Below are 20,060 nucleotides of genomic sequence, written 5' to 3'. Positions count from 1 at the left end.
TATTTGTTTGTGTGCCAATTTTAGTTTAGTGTAGTTTTCTGTTACTTGTTGGCAAATCGTGTTTTTTTCAGCTGCCTACATTTCCTTTGTCTGCACGGCAGGTTTCTCTGTACAGGTAGCGAGTTGGCCTCTGTATTCTTATTTGGTGTCATGCTCATATGCGTTCTTAAGTTCTTTTTTATCCATCCCATGCCAAACTAATGACCTCAGTTCCTGTACTTCAGAATTAAAATGTTAATTGGTACTTTAAAAACTGCTTCACAGAAAATCCTCCTGTTTCTTCCAGGCAGCAAAGCATTTAAAATTACATGAATATTAATTTTTTTCAGTATTGATTTTCTTATGAATTATGGGGATTAAATATTATAAACTTCTGGAGGCTGGTTATATATTTCTTATCACCAGGAATAATACCTTTGCACTCGGGGGGTTATAGGTATTTTGTGTTGTTTATTGTTTCTCCCCACCTCCTCCACCCCTGCAAGATCTTCTGTGATGTGGTATAACTGTAGAATTGTGAAACCATCCCCGACGCCCACACGAAACTCTGTCTTATGTTATAGCTGCTCCTGCTTCTTCGGACAATCCTGCAGCCTCTTCATGCTGTGTTCAGACTCCAGGAGAGTCCCTTGCCCTGGCAATCCCACTGTCCTTCACAGCTGGCTCCCGCTTCCAATCTCTTCCCTCCGAATTCCTCTCCCCCCACCGTGGTGCCAGAGTTCTACTTCTGGAAAGGATCTGGTTGTCTGCTAATACAGAGTGCACTCACAATCTTCTGCTAGCTTCTGCCCCTTTCTTGCCCTGAAGCCCCTCCTACACTGAGCCCCTCCCCCCAAACCCCTCCTTCGTGAGCCCAGTCTGGTGAGAAAACAATGTACTAGATCTCAAAGATTGCATTGGACAATTGCTTTTCTCTGGAAATGTCACTTACTTGCTAGGAATTCTCATCTTCCTCTTCTGAGCTCAGCCTTTAAGAAAAAGCTTGTTCTGCAAACAGTGTTCAGTGTTGCTCAGCACCACGCCCAGAGCTAATTATTTCCTCTGGATTCTACTGTGCACTGTTTACATCTTCACAAACCCTCAACTCAGGCCAGCTTTTACTAAGGCTAGACTTGTGTGTCTCTCCTCCCCTAAGGACAGAGCTCGTTGATGACAGGAGATGTGTGTGGGAAACAGCAAGTTAAGTGGATGGGAATGTCACTGCTTTGTAGGTGCCTACCGTCATTTTACCCAGTCGCATTTCTCTACTAAGGTTGGATCTATGCAATCTGAATGCCAGCTTCTCATAAATGGAAGGAATCTGTGTAGTCACATCCCTTCCTTCAGTTGCTGACCAGTTGGATGTGGTCTGACCTGGACTATGGAAAGGGCTATGCCAGAACTCTATGACAGGCAGAACCGAGCTTTGAAATGACTCTGGGAAGAATTTCAGAGTAAAAACACTATGGTAAATACCTAGTAAGAGTAATCTGCAACATGGCTGATTGGACTCTTTCTAGGTAACGTATGATTGATATCACAAGGTTTTTTTTTTTTTCTTTCTCATTTTGAATGCATTTTACTTTACTAAAGGTGCATTCTAAACCTTAGATTTAAGAATTTTTCTTAGTTTCAGATAATAAATGTTGTAGCAGTGTCCTTGCTGGTCTTCTCTATTAAATGAAGAAACGCTTTTTAAAGAGTGTATTTGAGGTTCACAAATATTATAAAACCATACAAAATAGAAACCCCATTACCTTAAATTACTGTTTTAATTCTGACTTCATGCTTCTTCTTGCTTGTGCCTTGGGTTAGAAATTGCTTAAAAAGCTGTGGACATTCCAGAAGATGGGGAAGGAACAAAATAAAATGCCAAGAATTTCGCTGTCAACAAAATCTTGGGAGGTAGTTGTGTACTTCGGAATCTTACTGTCTTAAATCCAGAGTTACCAAGCTTCCCATTTCTCCCATCCCTAGCTTAGGGGCCAGGCTGGGAGATGGGGTGTTTTAGGGTTAAAGGACTTGTTTTAATGACCTTGCATTCCTTTTCTGTGACCCAGCAGCTGGTGTTGCCTGTCTCAGACACGTACAAATCAGTGCTTTTGAGAAGTGTACTGCATGCCTGTGCTGTACCAGGCTTGTCCAAACCTTATCTCTGTTTTTCGGAACTACCAGGCGAGCTAGTTGTCATTATTCCTATTTCGTAGGAGATCCGCTGAGGCTCAAAGAAGAGAAATTCCTTTCTCAAGACCTTGTGGCTGGTGAAGTGCTGAGCTTGGTAGTCACACTTTTTATCTTTCTTTTCCTGGGCCACACTGCTTCTCTTAGAAGTCAGAGTGGCCAGGATTATGTGAAGGACTGTAGTAGTGAAAACAGATGGTCAGATTCCTGTCCATTCCTTTTGTTACTGTTGAGATGACGACTTGGTCTTCATGGCTTATCTGTGTCTGTTGCCTTCTTCTTCTTTTTTTTTCCTTCTCATGTTGAAGTGTAAGAGAGAGAAGGAACAGAAGTGTGTGACTCGTGTGAGCTCACGCGGTCTGTGTGTATCTGGGAGAGGGAGGAAAGAAGGTGGTTGGTTTCTTGTGTGCTAATGACAGATTGCTGAGGCTGCTTGCTTCTGTCAAGGCTGCTTGTGATGAAAACCCCCATGGCATGTAATGCTTCCCTATAAATTTCAAAAATCCTTGGCCAGAAGACCATCCATTTTTTAATTCAAAACTGGCATTAATGGATTGGCCAGTTATATAGCAGTAATGTTTTCAGCTCTTAAAAAGTTGAGAATGGAGAGTAACAGTGCAGGAAGTGACAAGTTCAATGGGCAATTTAAAGAATTGCTCCCTGAATCCTAGAGATAGATCCATTTGTATGTTCTCTCTTTCCCTACTTTTTATCTTTCTGTACCCCACCTCCCCCTGCCCTGGGCACATCTTGCTGTGTAGCTCTTAGGACACGGAGCAAACACAGGAGAGATACGTCACCAATTAAAATAATACATAGGTGGAAGAGTGCATGAGTTTGTGAGGATAGTGACAGGCGGGCTAAAGACCAGAGGGAAAGGATGCTTGCTGGAAGCTCCCAATATGATGGAGAGGGTTTTTGAAGCTGAGTTTGGAAGTGTGTGCAGGATGCCCAGGGCCAGTAAGAGAGGCTGACAGGCCAAACAAGTGCTTTTTGCTCCCCGTCTTCATCAGAGAAGGGCCCTGTACATTGGGAAGTGTCAGATGGTCATTACTCAGGGAGCATTCGTGCCTCGATGAGGAGTTAGACAGGAAAACTACCCCAGAGCCCGGAGATGTCTACATCTACATCCCAAGTAATGTGGGCGTTTTACCCTTGGTCTCAAGGCCACATTATGCATCTTATGAGAAATTACCAGAAACATAGAGTTGGGTCAATATTCTAATTTGCGGGGAACATTATTTTCTAGAAGTTAAAGACCCAAAATAAGCTTCTTGTCAGTTCCTGGCAGAGCTATAGATAAATGACATGCATCCTCATGGGGAAATGCTCAGGTAGGCCCTGTCTTTGGCCCTGTTTTTCACCAGAAAAAAAAAAAACCCTCAAAACCCAGCAGCAAAAAAAATTCCAATAGAAAAAAGACACCCCACTGTCAGATTTGCAAATAAGAGAAAGCCAGGAGGAGTAGCTGGTACAAAAGTGGTGAAACTAGCAATTTAAATCATTTTATTGGCTTTTAATTATTACATTGGTAACTGTTGTTCACATAACAAGGGAAGATTTCATATTTATAAATATCAAGTTTTGAATTTATTCCAGAAGTCACTGACGCAATATGAGATAAGGGAAATGTAATTTTGAGGTTATGAGAATTTTGAAATTCTGGCTAACCATGAATAATATTGTGACCAATATATCTATGAACAAACAAATTGAAGAAAGAAACATAAAACAACCCTACAACAAGAAGAATTGAGCTTAAATGCTGTTAGATGGTATTTTATGAGTATAAGAGCAATATGTGAAATAGCAGGTTCCATTGTTACCATTCATTCCAGCATTTTAAGGAGAAGAATAGTTAGTTCTGGGTGGTATGTTATAAGGATATTAAAAAAAATTGGTGTAGTTTCCTGAGCATGAAGATGGGTGTGATGAGTGCCATATCTGGACTTCATGCCTTAGAGACATCCCAGAAGGAATTTGCGATGCTTAGCCACTAGGAGACCAAGGGAGGACACAGTGACTGTTTTAAGTCTGGAGCAGGATTGTAAATGTACTTCCATTCTTAGGGTTGAATGAGAAGCAAAGAATCGACAGGATATAAGCGAACCAATTCAGCTCCATATCAGGGAAACTAACAAGTAAAACTGACCAGTGACAGAATGGGAAACCTTGGGAAGAAATGACCATTACTTTGCTCTAATACTGGAGATCAAGTTGGACCTACTTCATTGTATTAATGGCCCAGTTCCAATGTTACTGTCTCTTCTTCTCTCCGCAAAATGTTTCCTTTCTCACTTGTTTTTGATCTGCAGCACCACACACAGTAAGGATTGCAGGGGGTGCCTAGTAAATATTGGGTGAAAGGATGAAGCTGAGCAGCGGACTGTCCTGGGTTCTTAGGTAACAAAGTGTCTGACAGCAGAAAGACGAGCAATCAATCTATTGTATCCCCTCCACTATGCTATTAATGTATCCCTCCACTATGCTATTAATGTATCCCTGCTTCGAGTAGCTAACTTTTGGAGAAAAATTGTTCTAAATTATATGAGAAGAAAAGATTTTTTAAACTGATTACATCTAGTAAAGCATTTTTCCTGTGATTTGAATTTTTAATCACTGATGTTGCGCACATTTAAGCAAAGTAGCTTCGTTCCCTGGAGAGTGTTTTGAGATTTTTAGAATGATCACCAGACTGTCATCTCTTAAGGATTTTAGTCAATCATCAAGAAAAATAATTATTTTCAAATTTGGAAGATTAAAAAAAAAGATACACAACAAATAGAAACGATGCTATCAAAGTTGTGAAACGTCGCCTTTCTTGAAATAGCGATAGATCTCGAGATGCACTAGGTTGAGTGTCACTGAGTAATTTCCCCGTTTGTTATTGCATTTGATTTAGGCGGATTTGAAAGTCATTGAGAAGTGGGTGGATGGCGTGAAAGACTTCTTAATGAAAGAGCAGGCTGTCCAGGGAGACGCTGAAGAGCTTCAAAGTCAGCTGGACCAGTGCTCTGTGAGTTCTGCTGATTTAGGAACTCTGCTGTAACAAATAACATTTCCTTCTGCTTTTTTGTTATTTGCTGTTATTAAAATTTCATGAATATAACATGACAATAAACCGAGATAAAATATCTTTCATCATAAACCTTTTTTTTTTTAAACTTAAAGTTATTAAAAGAATGACTATTTATATTTTCATTGTTGGCCAGGGTTATAGAATTCTGCGTAGAGAGAACAAGAGCGATTTTAATTCATTAGGAGCTGCTATCTTATGTTCCAATGATAATTTTAGGGTCATAATCACCAATTGTACATTGCTCTTATTATGCCACATGGTGAGGCTTAAAGAAAAATGTACTTAACAAGTGAAATTTGCCGGTAAGACTGCATGCAATTTATATTTGGCGAAATCATTAGGCTTCTGTAAATTAATGGAGACCACTGTTCCCTGCTGAGAGTCAAGTATTTCCAGTCTAATTTGGCAGATGGCTATATGAAGCACCCAGGTGAAATCAATTTCTCAAGGCACAATATTTCTTAAGTAGTTAGAAGTCCTGACTCCCAAACAGTCTGTTTTTGTAATATCTTCAGGGATGCAAGCAGAGACAAATTATAGTTATGGCACCCACTTATCTAGGAATGAACTCAATATGGGCTTGTTTCTGTATTCAGGCCTTTGTTAATGAAATAGAAACAATGGACTCATCTCTGAAAGGCATGAGAGAAATAGAGGCGAACCTTCGAAGCTGTCCAGTTGCTGGGATCAAAACCTGGATGCAGACAAAACTAGTGGACTACCAAACCCAAGTGGAGAAACTTAGCAAGGAGGTAGGTTTTTCGGGTCTGCTGTCTGTGGCTTTTAAGAGGCAGACTGTTCCCTTTTTTCAGTGTCTAAATTGATTTTATAGCCCATCCAGTTTGAAAAACAGTGGTCTAGAACAGCTATAGCATGGGTGGCAGGTTGGGGCAAAGAAATGGATTTTTATTTTAATTAAGGGAAGGCACTAACAGGCCAGTTTGGCTCCTTGCTGGTAATGAGCTTGGCGCGTTCACCAAAGAACTAGAAGGGCAGTGTAGCTGAAAGAGAATGAAGAGAGGAGTTAGCGGGTGGGTAAGGTCCGAAGTTAGAATGTAGGTGGGATTGTCTATGGCCTTTGAAACAACATTTTAAAATTTTATTTCAAGTATGATTTCATACAGAAAGCAGAGGGGTTTGAGCAGGGAAGTGATGTTACCATGTGGGAAAGCCAGAATGAAAACAGAGAAGATTATTTAAGAGGTTATTGCTGTCTTGGCCCTTCAGACTGGAGAGATAGTGGTGTAGGTCACGAGGACTGTTAGGGTTGGTCTATATTTGAAAATAGAGATAGGAGTCTGGTAATGGATTGGATGTGTCATCTTGAAAAGGGAATGGTCAAGGAAGCGGAGGGTTTGTGCAGAGCTTCCACTGGGTGTGAATTGTGGTGCTGTTTGCTGAAATGGTGGAGACTCAAGGAACGAGAAGCTTTTGTGAGAGCAGGTGAAGCGATGATTTCCATTCTGGAAAGGCTAAGTGTGAGATTATGAGGCACACCCATGGGGCTCTTCAGCACTTACTGCTGGAGGGAGGAGAGGGCAAGTCCAAAGATGCTGAGGAGTTAGGGTCAGCTGGCAGAGAAATGCCAGGAGGCTGTGAGGCCCCGGGGCCAGATGGAGAAAGCTTTCCACGGTGCCCTGTACTGAGGATTGCTGAGGCCAAGGGGAACTGAAAGTCGAACTTTAGATCTGACAAGATGGAGGCTTTAAATGACCTTGAGAAAAGGGTCTGGTGGCTTGACAGGGAAGAGAGTCACATTGGAGAATGTTGAGAAGAAAATGGGAGGTGAGCAGTTGGGACAACAAGTATAACCAACTTTGAGGAAGGAATTTCTCTATTTAAGGGAGCAGAGAAATGGGGTATGTGCAGGGACCTGGGTATCCGAAGACTTGTTTTTGTAATTTTTAGAAATAAGAGATGTTAGATGATATTTGCATGCCAGAAAGAAGGACCTCGTTTAGAAGGAGAAAATAAGGAAGCTGAGAATTTGAGGGAAGATAGTTTCTGGAATGAAGTGTGTCATACATGAGAGGGGTGAGGTCCGCTGTCTCTGTGGAAGAATTGCTGTTGGATAGTTTCTCTGTGGTGGCTAGAGGAGGGCAACTCTGGGTACGGTAGCACTGCAGTGTAGTTCTCTTCTGATTGCTTGTGCTTCGCCAGTGAAGTCACACAAAGCTGACGTGAGTGAGGAGGGGTGGAAAATGGGAGAAGGTGTGACATATAGGACTGTTCCGCAGACAGCCCTTACATGGAACACATCTCTTCATACAATGTTTTTTGGCTAATGTTTATGTAGGAAAAATTGATAATTTCCATCCTTGGAATGTTTTATTTTGTTTTCATTGTTTTCCTCCAAATTCTGTATTTTGAACATGTTCAGACTTACAAGGAAGGTTGAAATAAAGGTAGAGGGAGCCGCCACATACCCGTTCTTTAATTTGCCAGTTATAATGTTCTACCACATTTGCTTTCTCTCTCTCTGTCCCTCTCTCCACACACACACACACACACACACTTTTTTTTTTTTTTTTTCCTAAAAATGTGCTTTTGACAGGAGTTTGAAGCTATCAGGACACTTCACCCCTAAGTTCTTTAGCATGAGTATTAAATACAAAATGCTTCTGTCATGAATAAAGACAGTATTCTGCAGAATCACAGGACCATTGCCACACTTAAGAAAATAACTTTTTAATATCATCTATTCTGGCCCAATCAAATTTCTCTAAGTGTGCTATAATCTGATGGTTTGTGCTTGAATTTATTGAGATTGGGGGAAAGTAAATACAGAAAATAGTTTGGAAGTGCCATCAAGGACCAAAGAAAGTGATAGATAGATACAGACAGACATAGATATTTAGATCTATGTATCTATCTACATATACACAAACGTATAGATATGACTACATATAATAATTATTAACTACCATTGATTCATCATGAAGGTAAATGTATGGGAAATTTTTAAGTGTCCTCATCAAGGAGGCAACCATGTATTGTGTGAGTCATTGTCTAAAGCCATTCCAGACTCTTCTGTTTCATTGAGTCATATAAAGGTTGAAGAAGTTTTGGACAAATATAACATTGCCATATTTTTATTTTGCTAAGAAAGGATGGATATAAAAAGTCAATCAACAAATAAAAACAATCTGTTTCATCTGTTATACCCCTGGTATCATGAAACAAGGGACATTTTAATGCCAAAAAATAAGAAATATATCATCTCAGGATAATTAATTATAGTTTGGAACTTTTTAAAAAAAGTTCATTAGTGTCTTTATTTCTCTTTATTCTCTATGAGAATTATATAATTGACTAGTGTCCAGAAGCTAGGAAGGAGAATTTTCTGGAAACTTAACCCAAGGAATCTGTATTTGTATATATGTATTTTTTAAAAACAGCCACCCCACTGAGAGTGCTGATCAGCAGGACTTGGGGACTGCGTAGAGTGCTGGCTCCTGGAGCCCCTTATGGGGACAGGAAAGCAGAGCTCCTGTTTGACCCCTTTCTATTTTTATGTCTGTGATCCTGTTTGGAGGGTGGGAATAGGAAAGCCTCTGAGGATTCGCTCTTTCTCTCACGAGAGCCGTCCTATTCCTGTGCGGGCTTTTGGTCTCTGTCAGCTTTGTGGCCAAGCAAGGCCCTGACTCCATGATCGCTCCACTGAGATTTCCTGTGAGTGGGAGGAAGTGAGCGCTGGGTGCTCTCTGGGATGCCCTCTCCTCTCACAGTTGAGGTCTGTTTGTGGTTGGAGGGTCTCTCTGAACATATTTTTACATCAAGTGTTGTGGTTATCTGAAATATTTAAGTTATTGAATTAGATTCAGACAAAACCTATTTTCTGATGTTCCTTTTTTGTGTCGGTGTGCAGGATACAGTATAGTAGATTATCAAAACCAGAATTTTGTACGGCAGTGTTTTATGGGAGAAAATGAGACATTCTGGCTGCTTCCAGGTTTTTTTCCATAATAACGCTACTGTAAATTTCCTTAAATTATATGTTTTTATCGCTGTAGGTTAGATTCCTTCACTTGGAATTACTCTGTCAAGAGTTATGCATTTTTAGCATTATAATAGGTATTTCTGTATTAGATTACTATCCAAGATGTGGTATAGCATCGCAGTTACAAGGATTGTTTTCATTGTTGCTAATATTCCACAACGTCAGCACAAATGTATGAAGGATTTTATCTGAATGTTAAAACAAGGCTCTTGGTGGAAAGTTACCCTGTGTCCTTAGATATTAGAAACTAGAACTTGACATTTAGTGTGTTAGCATTTGTTTATCTGGGTGAATGGCTTTTCCTTTCCAGATTGCTGTTCAAAAAAATAGATTGTCTGAAAGTCAGGAAAAAGCAGTGAACCTGAAGAAAGACTTGGCCGAGATGCAGGAGTGGATGACCCAGGCCGAAGAAGAGTACCTGGAGAGGGATTTTGAGTACAAGTCCCCGGAAGAACTCGGGAGTGCGGTGGAAGAGATGAAGGTGAGTCTGGGCCAGTGGCAACAGGTTGGATAGCTCCCCTTCTCCGTTAAATATGAAGGACTGAGTGAATAAATGAATTGGTGAATGAATCTGTCGATCTGTCTATCTGTTATCTGTGAAGAACGACATGGACATACAGTCTTGTGTAGTTGGATTTCAAACTGGAAAAAAAAAAAATGGAAGGAGAGCTGCTATGATTTTACCAGGAAAAGGAAGCCGGGAGTCCACGTGATGCATATGGCGCAGGAGTTGCGCCCATGAAAGCCCCGAAGACGGTCTCTTCCAATAGAACCTCAGGGAGCCACAGAGAAGGACTCAGAAATTTGGTTTTATCGATTACATTGACAGTGTTGTGCGACCCTCAGCCCTCTCTGTTTCCAGAAGTTTTAAAGCAGTCTTTTGTTAGGACCAAGGGTGACTTCCCAAATCGGTTGCAATTTATCTTCATGTTAGCAAAGGTATTCTTCCAGTGAATTCATGGGAAACACGTGAATAACAAAATTTTGTTTGAGCAGGTAAGAGTCGCGGTAGGAACATGGTCAAGGGATTTAATATCATTTGGAGCCACAGGATGTATTTCCTGTGTCAATAGTCTTGAATGCTTTCTTTTTCTTTTTGTACAGTAAAAGAACTGGGCATCGTTCCCAAATTTCTAGCATTGCTTCAAGTGTCCTTCACTGTTCAAACCAAAGGAGATAGTGTCTTAAAGGCTTTAAAAAAAAAAAAAAAAAAAGTAAGATTAAGCCACATAGTAACTGTTTTATGCCAAATTTAACTTGCCTAAAAATATAATCAAAGCAAAAATCCCTATATATCTGTTTAAAAAGGGATTATTTTTCATCAGTGTCTTATTAAATATCAATCAAAATAAATACAGTAAGGGACTTTTCCGGTACTTGTATGTAGTATTTTTACTGAAGCATTTCTTTTAGTGTAGTTCTTGTGAGAGCTTTTAAAATATTCAGTATAAGGTATTTTAAAGGTAGCCTACCCTGTTAAGAACCATTTCATTTAATTTATTCTTGCTTTATATTATAAGCATTGTAGTTTTGTGGTTTCTTAAAGTCCCTGGGGATGAAACCTTAGAGAAATAAGTTTAAAGCCCTTGATTGGGCAACATTCTATTTGTTTTTATTGTTTCAAACAACCATTATAATTTTTAAAACCACTATACTTAATTACTTTAACAACTGAGGGAAATTTAAAACCATTAAGCAACACGGAAAGCTGAAAGGGAAAATGAAAAGCTGTTTTAGGTTGATTTTTCTCAAAGTGAGTCTTCATCCTTAGCTTGGAGGGAGAGCCATGAAAGAAGCTGGACTAGGTTAGACTTCCCAGTATAACTTTGTCATCATCTTCGAAATGCTATTAATGATCAGAAGCATGGACACACCTATGTTTTAGGATAAAAACAGGTATGTTTACATTATTTTTAAATGATACCTTTACTGAGGTGAAAATTTATTTATTAAAGTTTAATATGCTCAGACTTACAGTGTTTAATGAAAATACCTCACTTAGATTCTTTTCATGGACCCAGACTTTGAAAATACTTCATGTCAGTAACTGAAGGTGACTTAGGGGCTCACATTGCTTTTTATGAAATGTAAATGTTACAGTCAGCATTCTTATTTCAAAAGTACTCTCTGTGGCGATTACCTAAATAATGTTCCAATTAGGTAGTTAGAATCACGTCAGCATTTTAATTTTGGTTTAGTTATCTTTTTGAAAAAGAAAGAAATTGGTTACTGAGAAAGGCAGACCATTTTCAAGTTCATCCTTTCTTGGAACAGAGGGCAAAAGAGGACGTGTTGCAGAAGGAGGTGAGAGTGAAGATTCTCAAGGACAACATCATGTTACTAGCTGCAAAGGCGCCCTCTGGTGGCCAGGAATTGACATCTGAGCTGAATGTTGTGCTGGAGAATTACCAACTTCTCTGTAACCGAATTCGAGGAAAATGCCACACGCTAGAGGTATGTCGTTTTATCAGTGGCGTATTTCTGAGATCAAACTCTGTAAAGTACTGATCATTTCCATATGTTAGAAAAAATTCGAATTTTCTTTTCCTATGTGGGTTCATAAAGAAAAAAGTCATTCTTGGATTACAGGTTGATAAAAGGAAACTGGGATAAAAAATGGGAAACCCAAATCTGCCTTCAGTTAGTAGAAGGGTCTTAGGAAAGCTGTTTCAGTTGTTTCATATCTTTAGACATTTTTTCTATGTGAAATCAAGATTTTTGTGTTTCAGATAAGCTGTAGAGTCTGTTCGAATTCTAAAATTCTAGAACAATGTAATGTGAGCTTCTGTTTTGTTTCATTGCGTGGTTAGGACACAGAGGTGAAAGGAAATTTTTTTTTTTTAATATTATTTATTTATTTATTTGACAGAGAGAGATCACAAATAGGCAGAGAGGCAGGCAGAGAGAGAGAGAGAGAGGAGGAAGCAGGCTCCCTGCTCAGCAGGGAGCCTGATGCGGGACTCGATCCCAGGACCCTGAGATCATGACCTGAGCCGAAGGCAGCGGCTTAACCCACTGAGCCACCCAGGCGCCCCGAAAGGAAATTTTTTATTATGACTGGTATCTGAAGTTAGAGAGCCACCTGACGAAAGAAGAACTTGTAATGTGCTGGTATTTTGCTAGACCATTTATCCCCCTGGCCACTGGTTGAAGATGTAGATGAAGCTTTGACTATTTTTTTTTTAATACATTTTTGCTTACTTGTTTTGATGTTGGTGTGATTTCTGTTGCATCTCACTGAAAAGATTTAAGAAGCATTGAAATTTATAAATAATTTAAATTCATTTCAACCTAAAATAAATGACTGTATCTTGGTAAATCCTACAATGGTAAACAATCCCAGCTGTGATATTTAAATTCATTCAGTACTTGCTTTTTCTGAATCTATTTTGTGCTAAGATAAATATGTGTAGTTCAGACTGGTTAATAAGAAGGCTTTACATCAAATGAAACCTCATTCCTTACTGCTAACGTACAGTTGATCATTGAACAGTGTGGAGCTGGGGGTCGTTAGGAGCACTGACCACACCTGATGTCACCCAGCTGAGTATCTGTTTATAATTTTTGACTTCCCCAGAACTTAACTACTAACAGCCTTCTGTTGTCCAGAAACCTTATTGATGACATCAATGGTCAAGTAACACATACTTTGCATGTTTTATGTATCATGTATGGTATTCTTACAATAACGTAAGTTGAAATGTTAAGAAAATTGTAAGGAAAAGAAAACATGTTTATGTTATTGTGCTGTAAAAAAAAAAAAATCCACGTGTAAATGAATCCATGCCTTTCAAACCTGTGTTGTTCAGAGGTCAGCTGTATTGTCTAACATAAAATACCTGAGGTTACTCAATTGAGAATTTAAAATTTAAAATTTTGTAAATATAACATATAATATTATGTATGCCTAATCTTGGGTCCTGGTGAATGATCCTGGACTTGAATTTTACTGTGGTTTGACCTGTGTTTTTGTTTTCCTATTTATTTGCAGCCAAAATAACAACTCATAATATGTTAAAATAATGAACAAAGTCCCAAGTTATACTAATCTAACAAAAGATCACCACGTATTCTGTGTCATTTCTTCAAGTTGTGTTTATGACCCAGAGGTGGCAATTTTAGGATGAGGAATAAAATACGTATGTTGAGAATTTGGAATTGCTTTGAGAATTACTTCAGAATTGATTTGAGAGAATTACTTTGAGAGAAGAGAAGGAAGAATGCCAGGGTAAAAAAAGAGAGAGAGATAGGAGAGAGAAGATGAGGCTTTAATATCTTTAAAGGGGGACATGAAAAGATGAAAAAAGTTTAAAAACAGAAATGCTCTTAAATGATGCCCCAGATGACTAAGGAATCTTAGGCAGAAATAGTCCCAATTCCTAAATTAGAGTAAAAATGCTTTTCTTTGGCAGAGTCCAAGTTTATTACCTCGATTATTTCTAGATGCCTTAAAAATTTTTTTTTAAATCATGAACTATTTCAAACTTTAGAGAAGTACAGATAACACTATTAATACCCATATAGTCTGCATAACCTATGTATAACCTATATATGTATCCTCCAGCTTATTTTGCCTTATTTCCCCAGATCTTGTTTTTGAAATAAAACAAATTAGCATTACAGACTATGATGTTTCCTCCTTTTCCAGCCCATACCCTCTCTAATCCCTCCTTTGAAGTAGTCAGTTTCCAGGAGTTGGTATACATTCTTCCCATCCCCGTTTTTATGTGTTTAATAGATACACTTACACTTCCGTTATCAGTGGCTATGTAGCAAACCTCCCCACACACAGTGGCTTACAAACACAGCCATTTCTTGTTTCTGCTGCTGCTGTGGGCTGATCTGGCCCAGCGGAATGGCTCTTCTGCTCCATGCGGTATAGGGAGAGCTCACTCAGGTTGCTCAGTGTGGGCACTGGCGACGGCTTCTCCTTTGCAGGTCTTTCTCCTGGCCTCTCTGTTTTCTGGCTTCTTGGCAGCCGGGCAGTGGGCTTTTAGGAGGGAGAGAACAGACGCTGCCAGTCCCGTGAGAGGCTAGGCCTGCAGTTTGGTAGAACATGACCTCCATAGTATTCTTTCATTCTAAGCAGGTTGCCCAGGCCAGCCCACATTCTGGGGGAGGAGAAAACAGTTTTGCCACTTAATGGCAGGAGTGGCAAAAATTGTGTGGTTATTATTAGTCCGTCATAGTTCACTCTCTGGCCGTGACTTTGTTCCATTGCTCCCTCACACAAACTGCGCTTAGGCTCTCCTCGGGACTCCCAAAGTCATATTCAGTGCAGCCTCGAGCTGGAAACCCAGTGTCTTGTGACCTGCCTTAGGTCCAGATGCAAAATGTGGCTTCTGAAGCAGTTTTCAGGTGCAGGAGTGTGGGACCAGCACCTCTAGATCTGGTGACCTGGACACGAAATAGATTATCTGCCCCCCACCCCCGGCTCCCAACGTACATGGTGAGATGGGCACAGGAAATACTCAGTGGGCACTCCCATGTAAAAATGTTGATGGAATAGAAGGTAAGTAACAGTCACTGGTAATGGTGACTCTGAAATCTAATAATAGTAGTTCTGGAATCCAGCCAGGTACGTGCGGACGGTCAGTGCCCCAGTCCGGGGGCATGGCTGTTGCTTGATCTGGGACCAGCAGGTTTCTTGAGAATGCCCCTCTGGGACTCAGTCCTTTTTCCCCATCAGAGATAAGGCTCTGCTCGCGGCTGGGTAGATCCTGGTCTGCTGTCTGTGTGTAGAAATTGGAGGGACTAGACAACTCTTTTCCCTTTTAGTCTTAGCCGGGGTTGGCAGATTATAGCCCAAGGATTAAATTTGGCTTGTGGCCTGTGTCTGTAGGCTCATGAACTAAAAATGGTTTATCTATGTTAAAAGGGTGGTTCAAAAACCGAAACACATGTACAATAAACAAAAAAGAATCTCTGACAGAGAATGAATGCGGTCTCTGAAACCTAAAAGACTCACTGTCTGGCCCCCTCACCTGCTAAACACACCTCCTGTGGGGGGCTGGAATGTGCCTTCTCTGCGTCAGTAGGTCTGAAAGCCGGTCAGCCCAGGAGGCTCCGTGCTGGACTTTTCCTTCTAAATTGATCAATCAAAGAGGCTCATCCCATATGGGAAGAGGTAGTTCCTCTCATAATTTTGCTTCTGGAATTGGAGGATAAATTTATCCCTTTCCTCGCAAAACTCCCATAGGAATGGGGAATAAGTGATTGGGACTAATGTAGTGAGTATAGGATGACTCCCATTTGGTTGCATGTGACTCTCTTCAGATATAGACACATTCCTAGAAATTTAGGAAAAAATTGGCAGGAGTATACAGCAAATTGTTAGATCAGTGAGCTCTGAGTTGCAATAGGGTAGACTGCAGGGAATTCTAATTTCCTGTATGATTGTTATAAAGTGTTGCAGTTAGAAGTACTTTTTACCTTCCTGTTTAAAAAAAACAAACTAACTAATAATGTTTCCCTCCTGGTTTCTTTTACTCATTATATATAGTTTTATTTTTGGCATTTAAACAGATCCTTGGAGTTTTTTTTTTTTTTTTTATTTTTTTAAGTGCACAGAGGGAGGCAACTCATTCCTCTTTATTCCCCCGCCTCGCCCAACTGGTCTAATGTGATTTGTTGAAAAATTTTATTTTTTCCCTTATTTGAAGCTCCAACTTCATCAGTTTCTAAATTTTCAAATACACTCCTCTCTAAATGACATCGTTCTTATTGATTAGAGAGAATGTGTTGTGCTGGAGACACATCGCATCTTCAATGACATTTTTTTTTTTTTTTAAAGACTTTATTTATTTCCTCAAAGAGAGAGAGGACAAGCAGGGGGAGCACGGGGCAGAGCAGGCAGAGGGAGAAGCAGGTTCCCTGCCCAGCGAGGAGTCCCATGCAGGAATCGAACCGAGGACTCTGGGATCATGACCCGAGCCCAAGACAGTGGCTTACGCGACTGAGCCACCCAGGCACCCCTCCCATGACTCCTTCTGTAGCCGAGCTTTCTTCTTGCTCACTTAGGAGGTGTGGTCCTGCTGGATCGAGCTGCTTCACTATTTGGATCTTGAGACCAGCTGGCTGAGCACTTTGGAGGAGCGCATGAAGAGCACTGAGGCCGTGCCCGAGAAGGCAGACGCCGTCAACGAAGCCCTGGAGGTAGGGCCTTCTACCCGTTGCGGTGAGGCCAGGGGACCGCTCCGAGCAGGAGCGCGGTGCTTTGTGTCGACGCACGCATTTGCTTTCTCTCTGGTGGTCCGCGGACTTCCGTGGCCTGAAGTGCTAATACAGTCCCGCGTATTTAGATTATGGGTGACCCGCTAACTCAGCCTCGTGGGGTGGGTTAGCGGTTTGATAGTACTTTTTTTTTTTTTTAAAGATTTTATTTCTTTTATTTGACAGAGAGAGAGATCACAAGTAGGCAGAGAGGCAGGCAGAGACAGAGGGGAAGCAGGCTCCCCGCCGAGCAGAGGGCCCCATGCGGGGCTCGATCCCAGGACACCGAGATCATGACCCAAGCCGAAGGCAGCGGCTTAATCCACTGAGCCACCCAGGCGCGTGTGCATTTAGCGGAGTGCCCTAGTGATTTTCCAGCTGGTTTTTACCTTTCCCTGGATGAAACTCTGCCTTCTGTTGTTAGGGGGATCGCTCTCTTGTTTCTTCATAAAGTTATTTTTGTTCATTAGACAACTCCCCGGGGAAAGAGCTGGGGACAGGGTAAAGTGGTTAGTAGTGGAGGCCTGGGTCCTATCCTCGGAGCTTGTCCCCAGGCCGAGGCGTGAGCTCCAGGAGGCTGTTCCCAAGTGACCAGCATGATATGTGGCACACGATAATTTAAGAACTGTTTCTTCGATGGATTCAAATGTGAAGACAGTAGATTTGCTTCCAATAAAAGAGGAGGAAGAGGTTCTATTTGCTTTTAAAATGGAAGGGACGTGGGGCGCCTGGGTGGCTCAGTGGGTTAAGCCTCTGCCTTCCGCTCAGGTCATGATCTCAGGGTCCTGGGATCGAGCCCCGCATCGGGCTCTCTGCTCAGCAGGGAGCCTGCTTCCTAATTCTCTCTCTCTGCCTGCCTCTCTGCCTACTTGTGATCTCTGCCTGTCAAATAAAAATAAATAAATAAATAAATAAATAAATAAATAAAAATCTTAAAATGGAAGGGACGCAAGGGTAACTGAGTGGATGACTGGACTGAAGGTCAGAAATGAGTCCAAGGTGGGACGTGGAGACCAAGAGCCGGACTGAGGCTATGGGAGGAAAGATGTCACTTCCCAAGTAAGATCCCAGGGCCGGAGGTTGAGAGAAGAGGAAGTCTGCAATGCTTACTTTAAAGGCATACCTTCCAAATATGACAGTTACACGTGTGCATTCCAGAAACATAGAAAATGAAGAGAAGTAAAAAGCAAGATAAGCACTTTTAAACATTTTGGTGTATTTCTTCCTAATTATTATTATTTTCTATCCACGCTAGAAGGCAGTACGTCATAGTAATGGATAAAAAGAGCCTTTAGAATCTTAAAGTTGGAATCGTAGCGTTACTTTTTACTGTATGTTTTTGTACTTAACCACTGTGAGCTTCAATTTTCCCATCTGTAATATGGGAATAGTATTTGGCCCATCTGCCTGATTAGATTTATGTATATAAAAAGTGTGTATATACAACAGTGCCTAGCATTCTGTGTATATTGTGGAGAAATGTTTTTAGTAATATAGTCAATAACATAATTTTTCTTATATAGTGTTGTTTTCTGCTTTTAAACTTTGCATACCATGAACATTTCCCTATGTAATTAATAATCACTGAAATTACTTTTATGCAAGTCGAGTAACATGTATCATCATTCATACTGAGTTTTCAATTTTAGGTTTTTATTAGTAGTATTATGGATATTGTTGTAAATTAATCATCTACCTCATTTCTGATCTTGTTCTTTAGGGAGATTTCTAGCGAATGGAATTACTTGTTTAAAAAAGTGGGCACTTTTAGGATCCTTGATATATTTTGCCTCCGTCAATGTGTATTTTTTTCTCCTCTCCCTGTCTAGTCTCTGGAATCTGTTTTACGACACCCAGCGGATAATCGCACCCAGATTCGAGAACTTGGCCAGACTCTAATTGATGGAGGGATTCTTGATGATATAATCAGTGAGAAACTGGAGGCTTTTAATAGTCGATATGAAGAGCTGAGTCACCTGGTAAGACCTGGGGAACGCAGGTGTTGATAGGTGTTGCGGTGTGGAGCTGGCCGCAGGAACTTTTACCAGGGGGAAGAGTTGGTAACCAGCGTGAACGGGGGTGTTGAGGACATTGAAATACTAGGTGGGGAAGAGTAGACCTAACACGTAGAGGACAGCGAGAACTTTGATGACTAAAAAAGTCTGTCTTTAAGAGTGTTCCTTCTTACTACCTACCTATTTAATTTCCTTTAAGGATATTACAGCTGTATATAAGACTAGGAACCCATATTATCCTAGTGAATATTAGGGCCAACTGAAATTTTTTTTTTGATTTTTATTTATTTATTTGATAGACAGAGAGAGATCACAAGTAGGCAGAAAGGCAGGCAGAGAGAGAGGGGGAAGCAGGCTCCCTGCCGAGCAGAGAGCCCGATGTGGGGCTCGATCCCAGGACCCTGAGATCATGACCTGAGCTGAAGGCAGAGGTTTAAACCACTGAGCCACCCAGCCCCAGGGCCAACTGAATTTAACATAAGTTGCTGTTGTAAAATGTCATAGCCTCTAGATACCTATTCAGAGTGCACCGCAATATGCGTGTTCGTATCGTTAAGTAGAGAAAGGCTATTATCCTTCCTAGGAGGGTTGGATGGATATTACATGCTTTTAAACACAGTAAATAATAATGATTAATGGTTAGGTTGTGAATAGCATCAGGTTTACTCCAAAAGTGCATCAGAGAGTGGTTCAACATGTATGCAAGTCTGTAGAGCTTGAGACTTTGGGGAAAAAAAAGGAGATGTATATATTCATTCTACTGATAGACATTCTTGCTATATTTTGTATTGTTATTGATAAGCTTATTGCCAGTTCCTGTCAATGTCCTAAATGTTGTAATAGATGACATTTGATTGTCTGTTTAATAAGTTATGTAGAAAAGCTTTACTTTTTTCTTCTTTTTATTGAGTTATAATTGAAATATAACATTATATTACTTTTAGGTGTAGGTGCCTGGGTGGCTCAGTGGTTAAGCAGCTACCTTCAGCTCAGGTCACGATCCCTGGGGTCCTGGGATCGAGCCCTAGGTTGAGTGTCTTGTTCATTGGGAAGTCTGCTTCTCCTTCTCCCTCTGCTGCTCCCCCTGCTTGTGCTCTCTCTCACTATCCCTCTCTCTCTCTGACTATCTCTGTCTCTGTGTCAAATAAATAAATAAAATCTTAAAAAAATTATATTACTTTCAGGTAGATGATGTAATGATTTGATATGTGTATACATTGTGAAACGATCACAATAGGTTTAAGCTAATATCCCTCACCATATATAGTCACAATTTTTTTCTAATGATGAGGACTTTTAAGATCTATTCTCTTCATACTATCACTCCGTTCCTGTCTCTAAGAGCTTTTTTTTTGTTGTTTTAGATTCTACACATAAGTGAGATCATATGCTATTTGCTTTCCTCTGTCTGACTCATTTCCCTTAGCATAATGCCCTCAAGGGCATTTTTATATTTTGTCACTTTATGTAGAAGTAAAAATTAGTAATTCACTGTCAGATAAATACGATAATAGAAGAATCTTTTTGCCGTTATCTTTGCTAGCTATTATTTATTTATAATGTAGGCCCAAGTTTTGAGCCTGGTGCTTTTCCA

General features: G+C 40.5%; 1 protein-coding gene across 7 annotated transcripts in view; it reads left to right on the top strand.

The window, feature by feature from the left end:
* The window catches only part of UTRN (utrophin), a 510,470-nt gene that overhangs the window by 169,214 nt on the left and 321,196 nt on the right, over positions 1-20,060 (top strand). For all 7 annotated transcript variants that reach the window (XM_044247155.1, XM_044247163.1, XM_044247172.1 and 4 more), the window contains 6 exons: positions 5,063-5,176; positions 5,836-5,991; positions 9,550-9,720; positions 11,514-11,693; positions 16,260-16,394; positions 18,281-18,430. In XM_044247155.1, coding sequence (XP_044103090.1) covers positions 5,063-5,176; positions 5,836-5,991; positions 9,550-9,720; positions 11,514-11,693; positions 16,260-16,394; positions 18,281-18,430 — 906 coding nt within the window. The remainder of the gene's footprint in view (positions 1-5,062; positions 5,177-5,835; positions 5,992-9,549; positions 9,721-11,513; positions 11,694-16,259; positions 16,395-18,280; positions 18,431-20,060) is intronic.

Source organism: Neovison vison, chromosome 1 (genome assembly GCF_020171115.1).
Source record: "Neovison vison isolate M4711 chromosome 1, ASM_NN_V1, whole genome shotgun sequence".
NCBI lineage: Eukaryota > Metazoa > Chordata > Mammalia > Carnivora > Mustelidae > Neogale > Neogale vison.
This window is presented reverse-complemented; position numbering and strand designations above follow the sequence as displayed.